A 20,453-nucleotide genomic window follows, 5' to 3' on the forward strand; every position below is an offset into this window, starting at 1 on the left:
ATATTGAAGCACGGTTTACCTCTCTGACCAATGAGGGAAAGGAGATTCAGTTGCGCGCGGAAGAGGAAAGTCAAGTGAACTGAAAATAGCATATTGTTATTGTAGCTTCATGCTAAAGTCTCTGACTGGATGTTCTCTTATTATAAAATGTAAGTCAATTTAAGCATTTATTTCTCCTTAAAAATAAATCCAGTGGAGTATAAATGAACGGCGCGTTCAATGAGAACGCAGCGAATATATTGGTATGAGTATACATTTTAATGAGGCTAGCTAGCTAGCTAGCAAAAAAAACAGCTGTTCAGGTTAGCTGCTAGCTAACAGGTTATGTGTGTGAGTGTATCAGCTGGGCTCTTACTCACCCTGACTGTCTTTGGAGTAGTTTAACCAACCAGTTGGTTATTTGCTTGTGGTGGTAAATGGGTCGTGTAGCTTGTAATTAAAGTTTATTTCTGGATAGATTGGTAAAGGGTTAACTAACCAGTCAATAACCAGGTTAAACGCTGTTATTAAACCAGCAAGGGTTTATTCTTCTGCTGAATCAATTCAGTTAATCAACTGCATTCCTAACCTCTGCCATATGTGTATACACTATATTACCTGAATGATCTGGTGCTTTTTGCATTATTATATGTTTCTGTCATGTATTACAATTCAGTATATTCACAACGAGCATTCATTTGTGGTCAGAATCAACATATTTGAAGCATCAATGTATATTAACTTTGTTAGTGAATTTTGTACTATTGATATTGGTGGCTACAATGACTGGCTGTTAATAAAAATAAAAAAATACATATTTAATAATACATTTTTATGAATGCGCATTTTATAGAATGTGATGTGTCTAGGAGTTATGAGTGACACTATCACCTGTCTGTGACCTTGAAGGAAAAAAGGGGAAAATAAAAGTTACATACATTAAAAAGCCAAACAATTATGATTTGTTTAGAATCAAATGCAGACTGGATAAAGCGTCTTTATAAATGTATTGTGCTTGTAAAATTGAAGACGCAACAATGCAGACTAAATCCTGTAAATGTGATTAGAAATATTGATGTTTTTATCATTTTATTGCATTTAAGTTAACCTATGAAGCGGTATCAAGAAGTTTTCGAAACCAATGGTGCTCACTGGTGCTATCCTGACCACGTGCGTTACCACGTTAAAGCAAAGAACTTACATTAACATGTTTATCTGGACGTGTCAGTTTGCATCATGTTGCTGAATAGCTGTTTTCTGCCATGACAAAGTCGTGTCTGTGTATCATTTTCTTTTTGGTTTCTATTTGATTGCAATATGTTCTATATATCTATCTGACTACTATTTGTTTGTTTGTTTTTAGGCAGAATTGGCTAATGGCATTGCGAAGGTGAATATTGATTAAATGAGGACGAGTCTGCAATCAAAATGCTTCACATGAAAGTTAAGCTGGAGAAACCAGGTAAGGAACAACCAAACATCTCTTTCTCATCGGTTTAATATATTGTCTGTTTTGAATTTGATAATCTTATAAACACATCTGTTTTTTTTATACGTTTGTCGAATAAAGATTCTGAGGGTGTCGTTGCCCGAAGTCGCCTTGATGCGGTGCTGCAAGGTCTGGTGGAGAAAAGTGACAGCGAGAGGTCAGTTTGATAGTAACTGCACACCAGGACTAGCCTGCGATCGCACAGAGTGCTACAGAGTGTATTATTTACAAGTCATCAGGAAGTTGATGGGTGAGAAAATCTGGCAGTGTGAAACTCATTTGGTGATTGCAGTGCACTTTGTCAAAGGTTAAAATTTACTTGGCTTTTTTTAGTATCTGTTTGGGGAAAATAAGTGAGCTTGGACAACAATTTCCTTGAACCATAGAATAGGTCTGTTTTAACTGTAATTAGATGACCAGAATAAAAATCGCTGTGGAATAGACTATTTAATCAGTCACCATGAACTTGACAGTTTGTGACTCCTAATCTTCTCTTTTTATGATTCTAAACATTTGCCACACATTTAAACACACAACATTTGCTACTAGTGGTGTAACGGTACTCGTATTCGCTCCAAAACCTTTCTGTACAGGTCTTTCGGTTCGGTACCGAATGCAATCCTTTTTGCGTACGGAACATAGTTAAAATCTGAGACCCCTCAGGGACATATTAGGTGGGGGATCGCACATTTGTTTAGTTCCCCACCTCACACTTTGAGTTGTTGTGTTTTGTTTTGTTTTTGTTTGTTTTTTTGTTTTTAAACTATTATTACGTTTGTCACTGTGGCACTGCGGAAATAAGATTTGTTTTGCGCATGCATAAAAATGCTAAAGAATCAATAGCGCTAGCATTAACTGCTAACTAGGAAGTGGCTAGCGGCCAACGCTATGGTTTATTTCGAGTTTTATGTCCAGCTTCAAGAATTTCTCTTAAAAGCAGAAAATCCTGACACTTCCACATATTGACCTAGTTAATGAAGGACGGAAAAACATTTGTTGATGTATGCTGAAATAATTAGAACAGTTAAGTAGATCATATCATTATAACATTTTTATTTAATACATTTAATGTGTGCCAATTTAATTGATTACTCAATATAATGTGTATTGCATCAATTTGATTTATAAAATGTCATTTTTATAAAAAATATTCAAAAATATTGTGTATATTATTTAACCAAGCAGGCATTTTATTTAAAAAAATTGGAAAAATGTAAACTGTTTAAATGTCGATGATCACAAATTTCAATAATAATAATAATAATAATGAACTGCGTTAATAAAAACCAACAAGCAATTTTGTGTTTTGCATTTCTCCCCCTAATTGTGATGAAATTGAAACGAACCGTGACTTCAAAACCGAGGTTCATACCGAACCATGAATTTAGTGTACCGTTACACCCCTATTTACTACACACCATGTTGTTGTGAAATGGTAAATTGGGGAGTGCTCATGCAGCACTTTGATCTATAACATTTTAAATATATAAGTATTGTAGAATAATTAACCCAGCCATTAGGGGGGCACAAGCCAGTGTACTCTTAGTGCCGGTCCCAAGCCCGGGTAAATGGGGAGGGTTGCGTTAGGAAGGGCATCCAGCGTAAAACATGTGCCAAATCAAATATGCGGATCACAAATGAGAATTTCATACCGGATCGGTCGAGGCCCGGGTTAACAACGACCGCCACAGGTATCGTTAGCCGACAGGGTACCGGTGGAAATTGGGCTACTGTTGGCCGAAGGAGGAGAAGGAGAGGAGGAAGGCGTCTACAGAGACGGCAGGAAAAGGAGCAGTGTAGGAGAGTAGAGGTTCGGGTTGGTACTTTAAATGTTGGTACTATGACGGGTAAAGGGAGAGAGATAGCTGATATGATGGAGAGGAGAAAGGTAGATGTGTTGTGTGTTCAGGAGACCAAGTGGAAAGGGAGTAAGGCCAGGAACATTGGAGGTGGGTTTAAACTGTTTTATCATGGTGTGGATGGAAAGAGAAATGGTGTAGGGGTGATTCTGAAGGAAGCGTACAGTAAGAGTGTAGTGGAGGTGAAGAGAGTTTCTGATAGGGTGATGATCGTGAAGGTGGAAGTTGAAGGGATGATGATAAATGTCATCAGTGCCTATGCTCCACAAGTTGGCTGTGAGATGGAGGAGAAAGAAAGATTCTGGAGTGAATTAGATGAAGTGGTAGATGGTGTACCTAGGAAAGAACGATTGGTGATTGGGGCAGACTTTAATGGGCATGTAGGTGAAGGGAACAGAGGTGATGAGGAGGTGATGGGTAGGTATGGTTTTAAGGAGAGGAATGTGGAAGGGCAGATGGTGGTAGATTTTGCTAAAAGGATGGAAATGGCAGTGGTGAACACGTATTTTAAGAAGAAGGAGGATCATAGGGTGACGTATAAGAGTGGAGGAAGGTGCACACAGGTGGATTATCTTCTGTGTAGGAGATGCAACCTGAAGGAGATTGGAGACTGTAAGGTGTTGGCGGGGGACAGTGTAGCTAGACAGCATCGGATGGTGGTCTGTAGGATGGTTTTGGAGGCGAAGAAGAAGAGGAGGAAAGTAAGGTTTGAAAGAAGAATAAGATGGTGGAAACTGAAGGAGGAAGAGTGTAGTGTGAGGTTCAGGGAAGAGGTCAGACAGGGGCTTGGTGGTGGTGAAGAGGTGCCGGATGATTGGGCAACTACTGCAGGAGTGATGAGGGAGGCAGCTAGAAAAGTACTTGGTGTGACATCTGGAAATAGAAAGCAAGACAAGGAGACGTGGTGGTGGAATGAGGAAGTGCAGGAGAGCATTAGGGGAAAGAGATTGGCAAAACAGAAGTGGGATCGACAGAGTGATGAGAAGAGTAGGCAGGAGTACAAGGAGATGCGGCAGCAGGTTAAAAGGGATGTGGCGAAAGCCAAGGAAAAGGCATATGAGGAACTGTATAAGAGGTTGGACACTAAGGAAGGAGAAAAGGATTTATACCGATTGGCCAAGCAGAGGGACCGAGCTGGGAAGGATGTACTGCAAGTTAGAGCAATAAAGGATGGAGAGGGAAATGTGTTGACTAGTGAGGAGAGTGTGTTGAGAAGATGGAGGGAGTATTTTGAGCAGCTGATGAATGAGGAAAATCAGAGAGAGAGAAGGTTGGAGGATGTGAAGTTGGTGAAGCAGGATGTAGATAGGATTAGTAAGGAGGAAGTGAGAGCAGCGATTAAGAGGATGAAGAATGGAAAGTCGGTTGGACCAGATGACATACCGGTAGAAGCGTGGAGATGTTTAGGAGAGATGGCAGTGGAGTTTTTAACCAGATTGTTAAACAGGATTCTGGAAGGGGAGAGGATGCCTGAGGAATGGAGAAGGAGTGTGCTGGTACCGATCTTTAAGCATAAGGGAGATGTGCAGACCTGCAGTAACTACAGGGGAATTAAGTTGATCAGTCACACCATGAAGTTATGGGAAAGAGTAGTGGAAGCCAGGCTGAGAGAAGAGGTGACCATCTGTGAGCAACAGTATGGTTTCATGCCGAGGAAGAGCACCACAGATGCCTTATTTGCTTTGAGGATGTTGATGGAGAAGTATAGAGAAGGACAGAAGGAGCTGCATTGTGTATTTGTGGATTTAGAGAAAGCGTACGACAGGGTGCCGAGAGAGGAGTTGTGGTATTGTATGAGGAAGTCAGGTGTGTCAGAGAAGTATGTGAGGGTGGTGCAGGACATGTATGAGGACAGTGTGACGGCAGTAAAGTGTGCAGTAGGTACGACAGACTGGTTCAGGGTGAAGGTTGGACTGCATCAAGGATCGGCCCTGAGCCCTTTCCTGTTTGCAGTGGTGATGGACAGGTTGACGGACGAGGTCAGACAGGAGTCTCCCTGGACTATGATGTTTGCAGATGATATTGTGATTTGTGGTGAGAGTAGAGAGCAGGTTGAGAAGAGCCTGGAGAGGTGGAGATATGCGCTGGAGAGAAAGGGAATGAAAGTCAGTAGGAGTAAGACAGAGTACATGTGTGTGAATGAGAGGGAGGGCAGTGGAGTGATGCGGTTGCAGGGAGAAGAGGTGGAGAAGGTGGAGGAGTTCAGGTACCTGGGGTCAACAGTGCAAAGTAATGGAGAGTGTGTTAGGGAAGTAAAGAAAAGAGTGCAGGCAGGGTGGAGTGGGTGGAGAAGAGTGACAGGAGTGATTTGTGATAGAAGAGTATCTGCAAGAATGAAAGGGAAAGTTTATAGGACTGTGGTGAGACCTGCGATGTTGTATGGATTAGAGACAGTGGCATTGAGTAAAAAACAGGAGGTGGAGCTGGAGGTAGCGGAGCTGAAGATGTTGAGGTTTTCGTTGGGAGTGACGAGGATGGACAAGATTAGAAATAAGTTTATTAGAGGGACAGCACATGTAGGATGTTTTGGTGACAAGGTGAGGGAGGCGAGATTGAGATGGTTTGGACATGTGCAGAGAAGGGACATGAATTATATTGGTAGAAAAATGCTGAAGATGGAGCCACCAGGTAGGAGGAAAAGAGGAAGGCCAAGGAGGAGGTTCATGGATGTGGTGAGGGAAGACATGCAGGTAGTTGGTGTAAAAGAGGCAGATATAGAGGACAGGGTGGTATGGAGACGGATGATCCGCTGTGGCGACCCCTAATGGGAGCAGCCGAAAGAAGAAGAAGAAGAAGAAGAATTGTAGAATAATTATATATGGATTCTTTGGTTCATTTTTTTTATTTTGTGGGATTGTCATTATTTGATACCTATTTATTTATTTTAGTTTATTTTTTTTAAGAACTTAACAGGTGTTTCAGCTCTCTAATAATCTTTATTTTTATTTTGTTGTTTTGTTGCTCCTGTGAAGAGATCAGAATGAGGATGATTCTGGGAAAATGGTCGCAGACTCCATGAGCAAGTATGTCCTTCTAGTGCTTCTTCTTTTCACATGTGTGTGTGTGTGTGTGTGTGTGTGTGTATATATATATATATATATATATATATATATATATATATATATATATATATATATATATATATATATATATATATATATATATATATGAGAGAGAGAGAGAGAGAGAGTGAAATGCCTTCAGGGTCAAAAACTAATCCCTCCTTCCTGCCATTTAAGATGTGTGTGTATATATATATATATATACACTTTGTTTGTTTGTTACCACAACAATGCAGTTTATTTAGAGTTGTGGATTGATGCTGAATGTGTCTGCATTATTTATACAAAATATGCATTATTTAACTTGCAAACCATGATTTTGAATTAAGGGGATAAGGGGAACACAAACTTTGCAGTCTGGTTATCATCTCTCTTGAGTTTGCACTGAAAATAACCTTATCTATCTACTATATCTACTGAAGGCCCAGTGTACTATTTTACTTGAATAGAATTTTGTGAAATGATTTTAGTCTGTTACTATTATTAGGTTTTGAAAACTTAATGACTTCAAAAAATGTCTGGGTTTAAACCACATTGGACTAACGTGAACCATGTTTTTTTTTCCGATTAAAAATAAGAGTGAGTCACTTACAGTAGCTAAGTAATTTCTCACCTTAGCTTATCCCATGTTGCATCATTTTCCGCTCAGACACAATTTATGGTTACATATCGCATTAAATAGACTGTAATTGCTATTCAAGAAAAACAGGTCCTTATCTAATGTGCTGCTATAGTTGTGTGGGCTTGTAATAGAATATGATTTAAAATTTCTATTACGAGTAAAAAAAAAAAAAAAAAAAAAACAGGAAATAAATTCCAATGTGCTTTTGTGAGTGGTGGATCATTTATATATCTCTCACCAAATACTGTATCATAAATATTTAATATCAGATCTATCAGCAAGTTCTGTCTGCAGTGTTTAACCATGCAATAACTACTTTTAGTGATGGTTATTATGTGCTAATAGGGCCCCCTAGTGGAAAAGGATGAAATATTGAATTAAACCCGTATCATGTCAGTGTTAACAGTGTTCTTTTGTCTTTATTGTGTGATGTGTATATCTGTGTGTACTAAGAATCAGAGTCTACAATGTATGGACCAAATTATTGGGACACCTGACCTTCCCAGCCACATGTTTGCTTTAAACTGGAACAGCACAAATGTATAGAATGAAGAGTTGGATGAAAAGCACATACAAATCTTATAGTCAGGTGTCCACAAAATTTAGTCCATATAGTGTATGTGATACAAGTAAAACCTCAGTACTATTTCTGACTTCTTTTCTTAATAGGGACCTATCCCCTTCATCTCTTGGGAAAAGGTAACAAAATCCACATTTTCTCCTGCTTTTTGCAAACAATTAATGCTATACAAAATTGATGTCATCTTCTGCATTTAGTATTTTGCCATTTATGGTTTACTTCTAGAACTTGTAGAACTGCAAAATAAATAAAGATCACTGTAAAAAACTATGGATTTTTATGTTCTGTTTGTTAGAAATAGCTCTATGTAAAGCTGTAGGCAGCAGAGTTAAGAAAATGCAATATATCGTATGAATATTACTTGAAGGAGGAGATTTATATAAAGTGTTATAGTGAAGAGGTTCAATGGTGGGTTGTTTTTTTTTTTTTTTGCACAGGCCATCTTCACGGTTTGCACAACACCGAAGAAAGAAGCGCAAAGAGATGGAGGATGGTTTATCAGAGACCAACCAGCATAAACAAAGCAAGAATCTTAGTTTGTCACAATTGAATTCAAATTTAATTATTTTAAGACAATAGAAGCAACAGTAATTATGCTAAATTTTTTATATAAAAACATATTTTTTTATTTGTTTAGTTAAAAAAAAAAAAAAAAAAATAGTTCTAGCTAAATTTTGAATTCAATACGATTAAACCCGGAGTAAATTAATTTGAATTAAAATCCATAATCTGTAGCATTTAAGCCTGACCTATGTGTGATTTCATATATTTTTTCCCTTCTTCTAATAATTAGACTCGTACATCATCAAGCTGTTTGATCGCAGTGTGGATCTGGCACAGTTCAGCAGCAACACTCCACTCTATCCCATCTGCAGATCGTGGATGAGGAACAACCCCACTGTACGAGAGAGAGCGATGTCTAGTCCACCCCACAGCATGGCAGAGGATGAGGTCAGATCCATATCATACTGCTGCAATCTTTTCTGTAGGAAAGTTCTGCCAGCACTGACTCTCACTCATCATTGTATTTCAGTAAAGTTTCTAATGGTTTACAGAATCCAAATTCAAAAAGTTTCTCTCATAAATTACAAATATGTGCACATGACACAGCTGATTTGGCGATGCCCACAAATATATAAATAAATAAATAAAAATCTATTTTATTTAAATGAGAAGGTGAATAAGGCCATAAAAAAGTGCTATGATGAACAAACTTGCATGTGTATTAAGAGTTTTAAGAGAATGCAGAATGAATCGTATCCGGCACCTGTTTTAGGTCTCAGACATGCTGAATGGAAAAGTTCAAAATGTATACCGTCTTCCACCTCCTGGTTCTTGTCCTGTTCATGAGTCTGGTGAACCAGTCAACTTAAGGATTCCACCTACAGAGAAACCCACCATAAGCCAGGTGAGGTCAACTGTTATCATTAAAGTTTTCAGTCATAAGAAATCTTTTTCACACTGATTTTTCTTTTCTTTTTTTTTTTTTTATGTCAAATTAAATTAAAAGATAATGTATTTAATTCTCAATGACTGTTGATACATCGGATGCAAGAATAAGTGACCATTGTGTTTATTAAGTTGGGTTTTTATCAAAGTGCATTTTAATTTTTGATTTTGATGGATCAGAGGATGTTACTTAATTAAAAAAAAAAATTAGCTAACTGTTAATTTCATTGTTTTCTAGACCTTTATTTAACATTTATCCGAGGAGTTTTCATTTTCTTTGCTTTCTAAAGCTGCAACTTGATTAAAGTATTTAGATTTTAGAAATTGTTGACTTGCAGTTTCTTTGTAACATGACAGGGTTTTTTTTGCCTGAAGCTGATATCAGGAAATGACTTGTTTTAAAGGTTTTCTACAATATTAAAGAATCATTAGGTAGTTAGAAAGTATATTGTTCTTTAATTAATATAAATGTGATCATTGGCAAATAGGTGGCACAAGATTAATACTATCACTATAATGTGAAAATAATTAATGTTGATAAAAGCCTATTACTTTGTGTTGGGATGCATCACACCATCCCTTCATAGATTTCTTTCCCCCTCCTCTAACAGTATACCTCATCGTTCTTTATTTATATAATAATAAGATTTTACTTCAGTCTACAGACACTGCATCAGGAGCCACACCTCTCATCTTCAATCACATGAAACGCTGGAAGAAAATTAGACAGAAGTAAGAATTGAGCTTTGAAAACAGTAGTTTAATATGTAGCAAATGTTTTGTTCAAATACTATCTCCAAAAGTTTAATCTAAGGTATAAATTCTGCTTCTATTTAGGTGGAAAGAAGCTTCAAATAAGAACCAGCTGCGCTACAGCGAGAGCATTAAAATCCTGAAAGAGATGTACGAGCGCTAGCTCATCTTGCATCAGGAGACAGTTATGGAGTTCCCTGCAGCCTCACAGAAACAGAGGTTATGTGGAGAGTTTCAGATGGATAAAGGGACTGATAATTGCATAGTTGTCTGCATGGGATATTTTAATATATGTTAACAATCATATATTTGGAAAAGTAATGATGTTAGTATGGCCTGCACTTTCAGTTCCCATTTTTGTGACGCAGGTCAGAAGAGTGAGATGAATGCATGTTTGTTTGTACAATTTGGTAATTACAGATGATCATTTGTGAACAAAATAAACGTTCGCCTTTTTCATCTTTCATCATTCTCAAAATGCATTATTTTGTTCAGATAGAGTCAATGTTTGTTTTTAAGGGTACATGGATTTTACAGCTGCTGGAATTGTGCTTCTCAGAAGACTCTTTTTAATCCAAACACAAGTGAACCGTGTCATGTGCAGATGCGAATGCCATGTGATCCAGTCACTCTTTTGTGAAGTTAAGCTGGATTGCATTTAACCACTAAATATAAGTATTTTATATGGCATTTTATTTTTAGATTTCCACCTCAATTGCCTACATATGCTATAGTTCTGTTTACATTCTCTTTAAATCAGAAATACAGAATGTAACATACTGTAACATAATGAAAGCTAATGTTTGGGGATACTGTTTGATATAGTATTTTGTCTGTGTTTGACGTATTCCACAGTGGATTGTGCATTGGTCTGCATATCTGATTTGGCACAGGATTTACACCAGGTGCCCTTCCTGACTGAAACCTCCTATTTTATCTGGCCTTGGGACTGGCACTGAGAGAGCACTGGCTGGTGCAGCCCACACTGGCTGACAAAACACAAAGTCAAAAATAGATTGCCTCTTTCTCCTTTATTAGAAATTTGTTTACATGCTCTTAAAGGAAAGTAACCTGTTTATAGACCACGTACTTAAAAAACATAACCGTAAAGTACTGAGATCCTTCAGGTCACCATGAAGCTGCAAGCGGTTTAGTTCTGGGCAACAGTCTGATCAATCCAGCTGCGCAGGTATGAGACACGGGCGTAAACAGCAGGGGCTCGCACATTGCAATTGGTTGTTCCCCAAGACACAATTCCAACCTGATACCAGGCACCACTGCTCTCACAGACCAGAGGGCCACCAGAGTCACCCTGCACACATCACCCACAAAAAGCACATCGGCAGTACGAATAAGTGACAATGCTACAATACATGGAGTGTATGAACCACTACAACATGAATCTTTTTAAATATAGTAGTATTTATGTAGATATGTGTCTTAAACAAGTCACATTATCACAACGGAGTTCCTATGTTTTCTAGCTAATCAACATTTTTCTACTTTGTCAAGATAATTTGTGTACACTTCAACTCACCTGGCAGGATGAAACACCAGATGCTCCAGCACAAATCATCGAATCAAAAATCTTGTTGCCCCAGTACTGCTGGCATTGTGCTAAGCTCAGTATGGGTAGGGCGGTCTGCTGCAGAATACTGGGGCTAGCTAATCAAGGAAAATGATAGAGTGTGTAAGACATCAAGCATGGGCAAGAAGGGCAATAACAGAAAGTGCTTTTTAAAACTAGGCCTCTCAAATTCTATTTTGCCACCTGTTCAGCATTTCCTCTGCCTTGTGTCTGCACCTCATATTTTACTGTCTAGCAAATAATTTAAAGTACAATCATCATTAACAAATCTGAGAGTAATTACTGAATTGAAGGTTTTATTGGTTTTTTTCTTGTCTCATCTGAGTAATTCAAAAGTGGGAGGTAGTAGCTCATTGGTTAAGGCATTGAACTCTTGATTGAAAGATTATAGGTTCAAATCCCAGCACCACCAAGTTTCCAATCCTGGGCCCATGAGCAAGAGAACCCGCAACTGTTCAGTTTTTAAATCACTCTGGAGAAGGGCATCTGCTATATGTTGTAAATGTAAAGTGGTATTCATACTGGCCCACACATTTTCAAGATGTGTTTGTACAATTCATTTCTAGAAAAATTCTTCGATGTATTGTTTAAGTAGCTGTTTAGTATTTGACATAAACAAGTGCCAACCAGCTGCTTTTTTGGTGTTGAATTCTACAGAGTGTTCATTTTGGAGGGGGTTTTATAGGCGCTTATTTTTCCTCAAGCTTGGCATTACACAGTATATGCAGGGTTCACCCAATAATGTCTTACATACTGCAGATAGAGAGGATTGGAAAGGATAAAATCAGCCTAAAATCTGGTATTGTGCTTACACTCAGATGCCATAACTAGATGTTGCCCTAACTTGCCCTCAATCAGATTCTCCTTCAAGAAATCAGTTTTATTTCAGATATCTAAAGACGCCATTCCAGGAAATGCACTTACATGTAAAAGCAGTTTTGCCCCAGCCGGTTGTTACACAGCGTGTGCCAACGGCAACATTAGAAGAGGCTAAGCACACAGGAGACACCCTGTTGGTCAACTGAGCTGGAGAGGACAGCTTCAGCAGAGTGATATCATTGTTGAAGTTCTGAGTGTTGTAGTAAGGGTGGGTGATGGCCTGGGGAAAAAAAAAGGAAATACACAATATATACAGAAGCCCAACATTATGTGACAATATTAGGTTCTGGATTAAGGTTTACATTATTAGACAACTGAACAAGAGATCAAAGATCTGCATATAGCGGAAGGCAAGTAAAATACCTGCAGTAGAGCACAACAAACATGTTAAATGACTACATTTCAACAGCTTCCCTTTTTTAAAGAATGCATCTATGAATGTACGGAAAATAGATATAGACGTTAAATCTGAAAGTCACAAGAGCATAAAATACCTTGGCAATGGTTTTGACCTGAATTGGCTCAGCATTAGATGCACGATTGTACTCGCCAAGGATAACGCGGTGACGTGAAGGTCTATGTAATAAGAAAGAAAGAATGAAGTTAATTCATCATATTTATATGTACACCATATTACAATGTGGTACATCATTAAAGCATTGGAGTATGGAAGTGTAATTTACGTCACACGGCAGTGGGCAGCAGTGACGACCCAGTACTGGTTGATGAGAGATCCGCCGCAGAAATGGAATCCAGTTGTATCCTGGTTTGAAAAGGTACACATTACTGATCATCTTCAATCATTACATTTTTCCATTGAACAAAAGTATGTCTAAATGAAAAATTACCCTTATTCAAACTATTGAACTAATATTGAAAGACACATTAAGTGTTAAATTAATAATTAGGAGAATTAGGTTCTGTACAAAAGCAACATCACTATTTTCAGAAATAATATTGTTACCTGGAGTGACACTTGCCAGGGCCACGATCCAGACACTGCGTTCTCACCGTTCACTATCCTGTAGCCACTAATTTGAGGCTTAATTGCAGGCACTCCACATCCTGTAAGAAAAAGACACATTAATACATTTCAATGTTAAGTTAAGCAGAAAATCAGTTACTACAGTTAGAGAAAACTTGCCCAGTGTGGAGGCCACAAGAGCAAGGCAGCTAATGATCCACAGCATTTTGCAGGCAAAACACTTTCCTGCTTTCGAGATAACTTGATACTGGTTTTATAGTGCATGTTGAAGCTGATACAGCTGGGAAATCTCAATGTGCTCCAGCACACCTGTAAAAATCCCACAACTCTGGAATATTTATAACTCACTTCCATATCATGTTTATTATATTGATCTATACCAATCCGCCATAACATTAAAACCACCTTCCTAACATTGTGTAGATGCTCCTTGTGCCATCAAAACAGCTCTAACTCATCGAGGCATGGACTGTGACGCCTCGGCTTTCCACGTAAAGCAAAAGAATACATAAGGTAGCGCTCGGAAGACGCAAATTTCCAGAATTCACGTTGACAGGGTCAAAGATTCAAGCTGATCAGGAGTACTCTGGTTTTCTTCTCACTTGGTCTATTTTTTGTTTTATAGAAAATATTTTATTTTATCTTTTGGAGAGATAACAAAACTTCTTGACACAAATTCTCCAACATTGCAGCTAATTGTAAGCCAAAATAATTCACTAAACATTTTTGCCACTGCTATTATTATTATTTATTATTATTTATTATTATTATTATTATTATTATTATTATTATTAATATTATCATCATCATCATCATCACCATCATCACCATCATCACATAAGGGCCAATAAAAAGAAGAAAGGATTTGTCTTCTTTCTCTTTCCTGCTGAAATAAATTAAGCAGCTCAAACTGCAAGGCATAAATATTTGAAATTTGGTCAACAGATAGGATTCTGGGACCTTCACAAGCAACAAGATTCAGAACAATGCTCAATTGGCCTAAGGGTGGCACTATAGAGTAGTATTTCTAATTGTTTAACAATTGAAATTCACAACTGTGGACAGATTTTGAGGATACCATGGAGCACTGTTTAGCCCACCATTCAATTTACAAATTGGTCAATCATTTCTTGTCCTGTCTACAGTACAGAAAGCTTCTTCGCGTCTGCTAGAAGAAGAGAGGCTGTTACACCAGTTATAGCTTCACTACACTGGATCTTAGTTCATAATAGAGATCTTTAATTTATTTTTATTAAATCTTTATGGATCACATCTTTACATTGCTACAAGTTGCTAACACCTTACACTGTGTAAAGATAATTCACAAGGCCTTCCTCACATAACCTGGTGGCATTTTGATTGAATGATTGAAACTTAAAGGTGACCAGGCTTTGGTCATCAACAGACTGTGAAAGAACCTAACTATAGCTAATAGAAATGAACTTATACTAAAAACAATACTTCCCTGTATATGCTAGCTTGATCAGGACAGATAGGTCTTTGTTTTATCATTTTATTTGATGTACAACATTTTGGTTAACACACACACACACACACACACACACACACACACACACACACACACACACACACACACACACACACACACACACACACACTTGGATGAAGAGAATCCACTGTTTTTTATTGAAGTGCTTCCAAAGAACTGTGGAGAACTAAGTACTGAGAAAACTAATAAAGCATAGCTGCAAAAGTGGAACTAATGGAACAAATAATATAAGCCTAACTTAAAATACATATTGTGACCAATCATTAAAAAATGCATTGAATTTTATTAAATAAAAACTTTCATGTCTTCATTGAAATACCAGATTTGGTCACAAACAATATGTTGGTCTCAGTTGGCACTGGCTGCATTTAACAGGTGCTAATAAGAGTGCAGTATAAAATATGTTTAAGAAAATGACTTCTGGTTGTGGGTAGCTGATGCATGGATTTCTCTCTCTTCTCCTGGTGTGCATTTAGGTTTAGTCAACCTCCTCAATGGTGGGGCCAGATGAAGCACTGCCACCTGCACTACCAGGGAACCCACCCGGACCACCAGGCATTCCACCAGGCATTCCACCTGGCATACCACCAGTGCTCTGGTAAAGCTTGGCAATGATGGGGTTACATATTTTCTCCAATTCTTTCTGCTGGTGCTCATATTCATCCTTTTCTGCAGTCTGCGGTCAGACAGATAAAAAGAGAAATATTAGAATTTTGTTATAAGCTAATTTTATCCATTTATTTAACCCCTGATTGAACTAAAACAAGCACAAATTACCACAAATTCCCCAGTTCCACAAATAATAAATACTGCATGTTTTAATTTGTTGTTACCTGGTTCCTATCGAGCCAGGCAATAACCTCATTACACTTGTTCACAATTGTCTTTTTGTCCTCATCACTAATCTTGTCTTTGAGCTTTTCATCCTCCACTGTGCTCTTCATATTAAAGGCCAGGGACTCAAGAGCGTTCTTGGCTGTGACCTTTTCCCTCTGAACTTCATCTTCTGTCCGGTATGTTTCAGCCTCCTGCACCATTCGCTCAATGTCCTCCTTAGAAAGACGGCCTGAAAGAACCAGAGGTAATTATAGTGGGAAAGGAAAACAAAGTCTAGTTGTGTTTCCGAGGCTTCCTTCTGCTGATACCTTTGTCATTTGTGATAGTTATCTTGTTTTCCTTGCCAGTGCTCTTGTCCACTGCAGACACGTTGAGAATGCCATTTGCATCAATGTCAAAGGTCACCTCAATCTGTGGAACACCTCTTGGGGCAGGGGGAATGCCTGTCAGCTCAAACTTGCCTAGAATGTTGTTGTCCTTGGTCATGGCTCGTTCTCCTTCATACACCTGACAAACAAAAGATAATTTATAATAACAAAATACATATTAGGAAAGTGACCAACTGAAGCAAGAAGCAGGTGAAGCATGTGAGCTCTTTTGATCGACATAGTAAGGTACCATGTGTTATTAACAAGGAGTACCTGGATCAGCACACCAGGCTGGTTGTCTGAGTAGGTTGTAAAGGTCTGGGTTTGTTTGGTAGGAATAGTAGTATTCCTCTTAATGAGCACAGTCATCACACCTCCAGCTGTTTCAATCCCCAGAGACAATGGAGTGACATCCAGCAGAAGAAGATCTTGGACATTTTCTGACTTATCGCCTGACAAGATTGCAGCCTGGACAGCTGTATAGGAAAATGTGAATGTAACAGTGAATAATGCATGTGTAAAAGTTTATTTTTTACTTTTTGGATTTTGACTTTTGTCAATGAATATGTACTACTTAAGTAGGTACATATGTACTACGCTTGAGGAGGAAATTTCCCATACCTGCTCCATAAGCCACTGCTTCATCGGGGTTAATGCTCTTATTGAGATCACGGCCATTAAAAAAGTCTTGCAGTAGTTTCTGGATCTTAGGAATGCGAGTGGACCCTCCGACAAGAACGATGTCATGAATCTGGCTCTTGTCCAACTTGGCATCACGCAAGGACTTTTCAACAGGCTCTAGAGTCCCACGGAAGAGGTCAGCATTGAGCTCCTCAAAACGTGCCCTCGTAATCGAGGTGTAGAAGTCGTCACCCTCATAAAGTGAGTCTATCTCGATGCTTGCCTGTGTGCTGGAGGAGAGTGTACGCTTAGCACGTTCACAAGCTGTCCTTAGACGACGTACTGCACGTTTATTGCCTGTGATGTCCTTCTTGAATTTACGTTTAAATTCACCGATGAAGTGGTTTACCATACGGTTATCGAAATCTTCACCTCCAAGATGAGTGTCACCAGCTGTTGATTTGACCTCAAAGATGCCATCTTCAATAGTCAGAATGGACACATCGAAGGTGCCACCACCCAGGTCAAAAATTAAGACATTACGCTCACAGCCAACCTAAGACAATAGAGCACAATGTACTGTAAGCTTTTGCACATATGGAAAGCAAACAATTTAGCAGAAATCTTTTTTTTTTTTTTATTAAGTCCCACTTCTACCAACCTGCCATAGCTAGACCCTTGAGCAAGGCCCTTAACACTAACCCTTTGAACAAAATGCTATCATTTCATTTGCTTCGCCTGTGGTTAAATCAGCGGCATACCTTTTTGTCCAGCCCATAGGCAATGGCTGCTGCTGTTGGCTCATTAATGATACGGAGGACATTCAGGCCAGAAATGGTGCCAGCGTCTTTTGTGGCTTGCCTTTGGGAGTCATTGAAGTAGGCAGGTACTGTGACAACAGCATTTGTTACAGGCTAAAGAGGCAAGAAATGTAAAAGTAATAAAAACGTTAGATATATTTGATTAGTCAGATTTTTGAAACATTTCTGAAAAACATGGTTGGACCGATGCTTTCTGAAACTGTTCACGCAACATAATATTGACGGCTGCATGACAAAGTTTACATTATTTACATTTGTAATTCACTAAAGTTGTTTTCATTAATGCCCAATGAGTGCATTGGGTATCATTTTTATGACTCATAAGAGTCATGAGTAGCTTCTTTGTTACTGATAAATTTTTTTGTTTTTTGTTTTTCTACAATGTCATTGTATAAAACAATCTCTTGATTTCATCAAATGAAAGCCGCTGCATTCTCTGAATCAACTTACTTTGCCCAAGTAAGCCTCGGAAATCTCCTTCATCTTAGTGAGGACCATAGAGGACACCTCTTCAGGATAAAAGGTCTTTATATCTCCCTTGTACTCCACCTCCACCTTAGGTTTGCCTCCATCACTCACCACCTTAAAAGGCCAATGCTTCATGTCTGACTGCACCACAGGGTCATCAAATCGACGCCCAATCAAGCGCTTGGCATCTTGGCAGAAACAATGTAATTATTTAGAATGTGAAACTTTATGTATTTACATGTGAACATCTGTATATTATGTTAAGAACAATCCCGTTTTGGAAATCTAATAATATCAACCCACTAGAAAGAGTCAATATACTGCAATGAATCTGTGTACAGATTTAAAAATTATAGAAACATTTTAGGCAGTATTTATAGTATTTAGCTTTTGTTTAGCCATCTATGCCACAAAAATCCCCAATAAAGCTGAACAACAACAGCAACAGTTTTATATTATGTTTTTACCTAAGATCTTTACCATAAGGCTACATAAGTGCCCCTATGATGGTTCACTGCAGCGCACACTATCTTACCAAACACAGTATTGTTAGGGTTCATGGCCACCTGGTTCTTGGCAGCATCTCCAATCAGTCTCTCTGTGTCTGTAAAAGCAACATAACTGGGTGTAGTTCGATTTCCTTGATCATTGGCAATGATCTCCACCTTGCCATGCTGAAAGATGCCAACGCATGAGTAGGTGGTACCCAAATCAATGCCAACTGCTGGACCTTTAGACATTGCTTCTGAAATGGAGAGCAAGAGAGAGAGAAAAAGAGAGAGATCACTTAGGTCCAGTTGTTTTCATAAACAGCGCACAGCGTGGGCACACTGTCAAAAGATATCAACAGATTTAGGAAATGCTAGTGAATACCTGCTTGATAGTATTTGACACTGTATTAGAATAAACATATAAATATATGGGTCCATCATGTCCAGAGAGCAAATTCTTATTTCCATTATGATGCTTATTTATGACCCATTGCGATGGTCTATTAAGTAAACTGCTATTCATAATTTGAGAGAGAGCCACAATTACTCATACATTGTTTAGATTAGGGTTTGGTTTAGGATTACCAATATGTACAAAATTCTATTTCAACTAGACATACTTCCAAGGTCAAGGCCACCAACACAACCCCTACGGAAACCATATGCTGACCTTCTGCTGTACTGTAGATATAAGCTAAACCTATAAGTGTATATCTGTCTATCTGCTGTGAAAATTTAGCAGCAGTATTTTTTCCCAGAGAAGCCCAAAATGATAAGATTGTGGAAAAAAATCTAATATATATTGTTCTATTGCTTATAACATGGTCCAGCCTCTTGAGATTGTTTAATTAAAAAGCAGTGTTGATATATAATATAGATGATCAGTAGCATAATGCTTTTTCAGCAAATAATAATCATAAAAAAACCTTCATACAAATGTGAATTAGTTAATTTTAGGAAGGTTTCCTCCTATCTAGCTCGAAGGACCATATAAGGGAGTTTCACTATCTGGTGTGCGCTGATCAGGAGATTGTACTCTCCCCAGCGTGTCAGTAAAAACATGGTACAGGATTCAGAACACTCAAACTTTACTGGGTTTAGAATTGATCGTGTGTGATTCTTGATGTCAGTTGCTAGCTGCTGAACAACTTAATGGGAATCCTTTCTTACAGTTACACTGAGAAAAGTTGGAAGAAAGTTGATTGCACAGATAGCAAATTATGCCAGACAAACAGAAGCACGGCGAGAGATTTATTATACATTGGGGCTAAATAATATTTTAGAGAATGCCTTGGGACAAATACAGTTGAAGTATATTATTCATGCTTATATGTAATTATAGGTTTGATAGTGGCATATAATCCAGCTAGTAATTTTATTCAATATTTAAACTGAATGAATCAAATACATCATTGAGTGCATTTCTCAATTTAGGCTTCTTTGCTAATTTTATGAGACTTTTTTATTATAATTATTAAGCACTCTATACAAGCACAGAATGTCAAAAGCAGACATACAAAATGCTGAAATTCTGCAGCTGGCGAAGCAGAAGCCAACAGCCAAAAAGCAACACAAATATCCAGAACAGACTGAAACATGAAGCAAAGCCACTTTTGCAGGCCATTTGCGACACTCTGAAACAAACCTTTCCCTTTCCTGGAAACGTCAGAGACAACTGTATGGAGAATGTAGGTTGGCTTTAGCCCTGAAGGTTGCTGGCCTGTTCACACTCCTGTCCTGCTAAAATCAGAGAATAAAACTCCAGACACTTCTGCGTATATAGCCACAGCAGCCAACGCTCAGTCACCTGATCTTATCACACAGAGAAAGTTCCAGAATGCACTGCCCATGTGTGCTCCTCAGGCCAACTGTCTGTAACCGACTGACACGGCACTATCCACTTCTAGTGCTAATGCAAGAATAATGGTCAGTTTAAATACTTTTTGATGGGATATAGCTTTAGGATAAATCAATGACATCTAAATGATGTGTTATGATATTTTTTAAATGTACATTGAAACACTAATGTATCATTCAGCTTAGTTGCCTTGCTCAGCTGCAGTAGTTTAGATAAAGGTTTGATCAAAAAGTA

General features: G+C 38.3%; 3 protein-coding genes across 5 annotated transcripts; 1 reads left to right on the forward strand and 2 right to left on the reverse strand.

The window, feature by feature from the left end:
- Positions 1 to 22: 22 nt before the first annotated feature.
- lin37 (lin-37 DREAM MuvB core complex component) lies at positions 23 to 10,259 on the forward strand. Of its 3 annotated transcripts, none has more exons than XM_083548149.1 (10): positions 23 to 149; positions 1,343 to 1,441; positions 1,550 to 1,625; positions 6,300 to 6,350; positions 7,681 to 7,710; positions 8,029 to 8,126; positions 8,385 to 8,542; positions 8,868 to 8,999; positions 9,699 to 9,772; positions 9,878 to 10,259. In XM_083548149.1, the coding sequence occupies exons 2-10, from the start codon at positions 1,408 to 1,410 to the stop codon at positions 9,954 to 9,956; spliced, it is 732 nt and encodes a 243-aa protein (XP_083404275.1). In that variant the 5' UTR covers positions 23 to 149; positions 1,343 to 1,407; the 3' UTR covers positions 9,957 to 10,259. The 3 variants fall into 3 exon arrangements, with proteins under 3 accessions (XP_083404275.1, XP_083404277.1, XP_083404276.1); XM_083548151.1 differs by having other exon boundaries at positions 8,029 to 8,114; XM_083548150.1 differs by lacking the exon at positions 23 to 149 and adding an exon at positions 210 to 242.
- A 548-nt stretch (positions 10,260 to 10,807) lies between these two features.
- On the reverse strand, positions 10,808 to 13,502 carry LOC310730463 (chymotrypsin-like protease CTRL-1). Its single transcript, XM_083549495.1, has 7 exons — positions 13,405 to 13,502; positions 13,225 to 13,325; positions 12,944 to 13,023; positions 12,755 to 12,836; positions 12,306 to 12,480; positions 11,331 to 11,458; positions 10,808 to 11,105 (listed from the first exon to the last, which is right to left on the reverse strand). The coding sequence occupies exons 1-7, from the start codon at positions 13,448 to 13,450 to the stop codon at positions 10,944 to 10,946; spliced, it is 774 nt and encodes a 257-aa protein (XP_083405621.1). The 5' UTR covers positions 13,451 to 13,502; the 3' UTR covers positions 10,808 to 10,943.
- Positions 13,503 to 14,869: 1,367 nt separating this feature from the next.
- Positions 14,870 to 20,240, reverse strand: LOC310729775 (heat shock cognate 71 kDa protein-like). Its single transcript, XM_083548230.1, has 9 exons — positions 20,007 to 20,240; positions 18,406 to 18,615; positions 17,853 to 18,058; positions 17,343 to 17,495; positions 16,582 to 17,137; positions 16,234 to 16,436; positions 15,901 to 16,099; positions 15,589 to 15,821; positions 14,870 to 15,431 (listed from the first exon to the last, which is right to left on the reverse strand). The coding sequence occupies exons 2-9, from the start codon at positions 18,608 to 18,610 to the stop codon at positions 15,234 to 15,236; spliced, it is 1,953 nt and encodes a 650-aa protein (XP_083404356.1). The 5' UTR covers positions 18,611 to 18,615; positions 20,007 to 20,240; the 3' UTR covers positions 14,870 to 15,233.
- Between the last annotated feature and the right edge of the window lie 213 nt (positions 20,241 to 20,453).

Source organism: Silurus aristotelis (genome assembly GCF_946808225.1).
Source record: "Silurus aristotelis genome assembly, chromosome: 8".
Lineage (NCBI taxonomy): Eukaryota > Metazoa > Chordata > Actinopteri > Siluriformes > Siluridae > Silurus > Silurus aristotelis.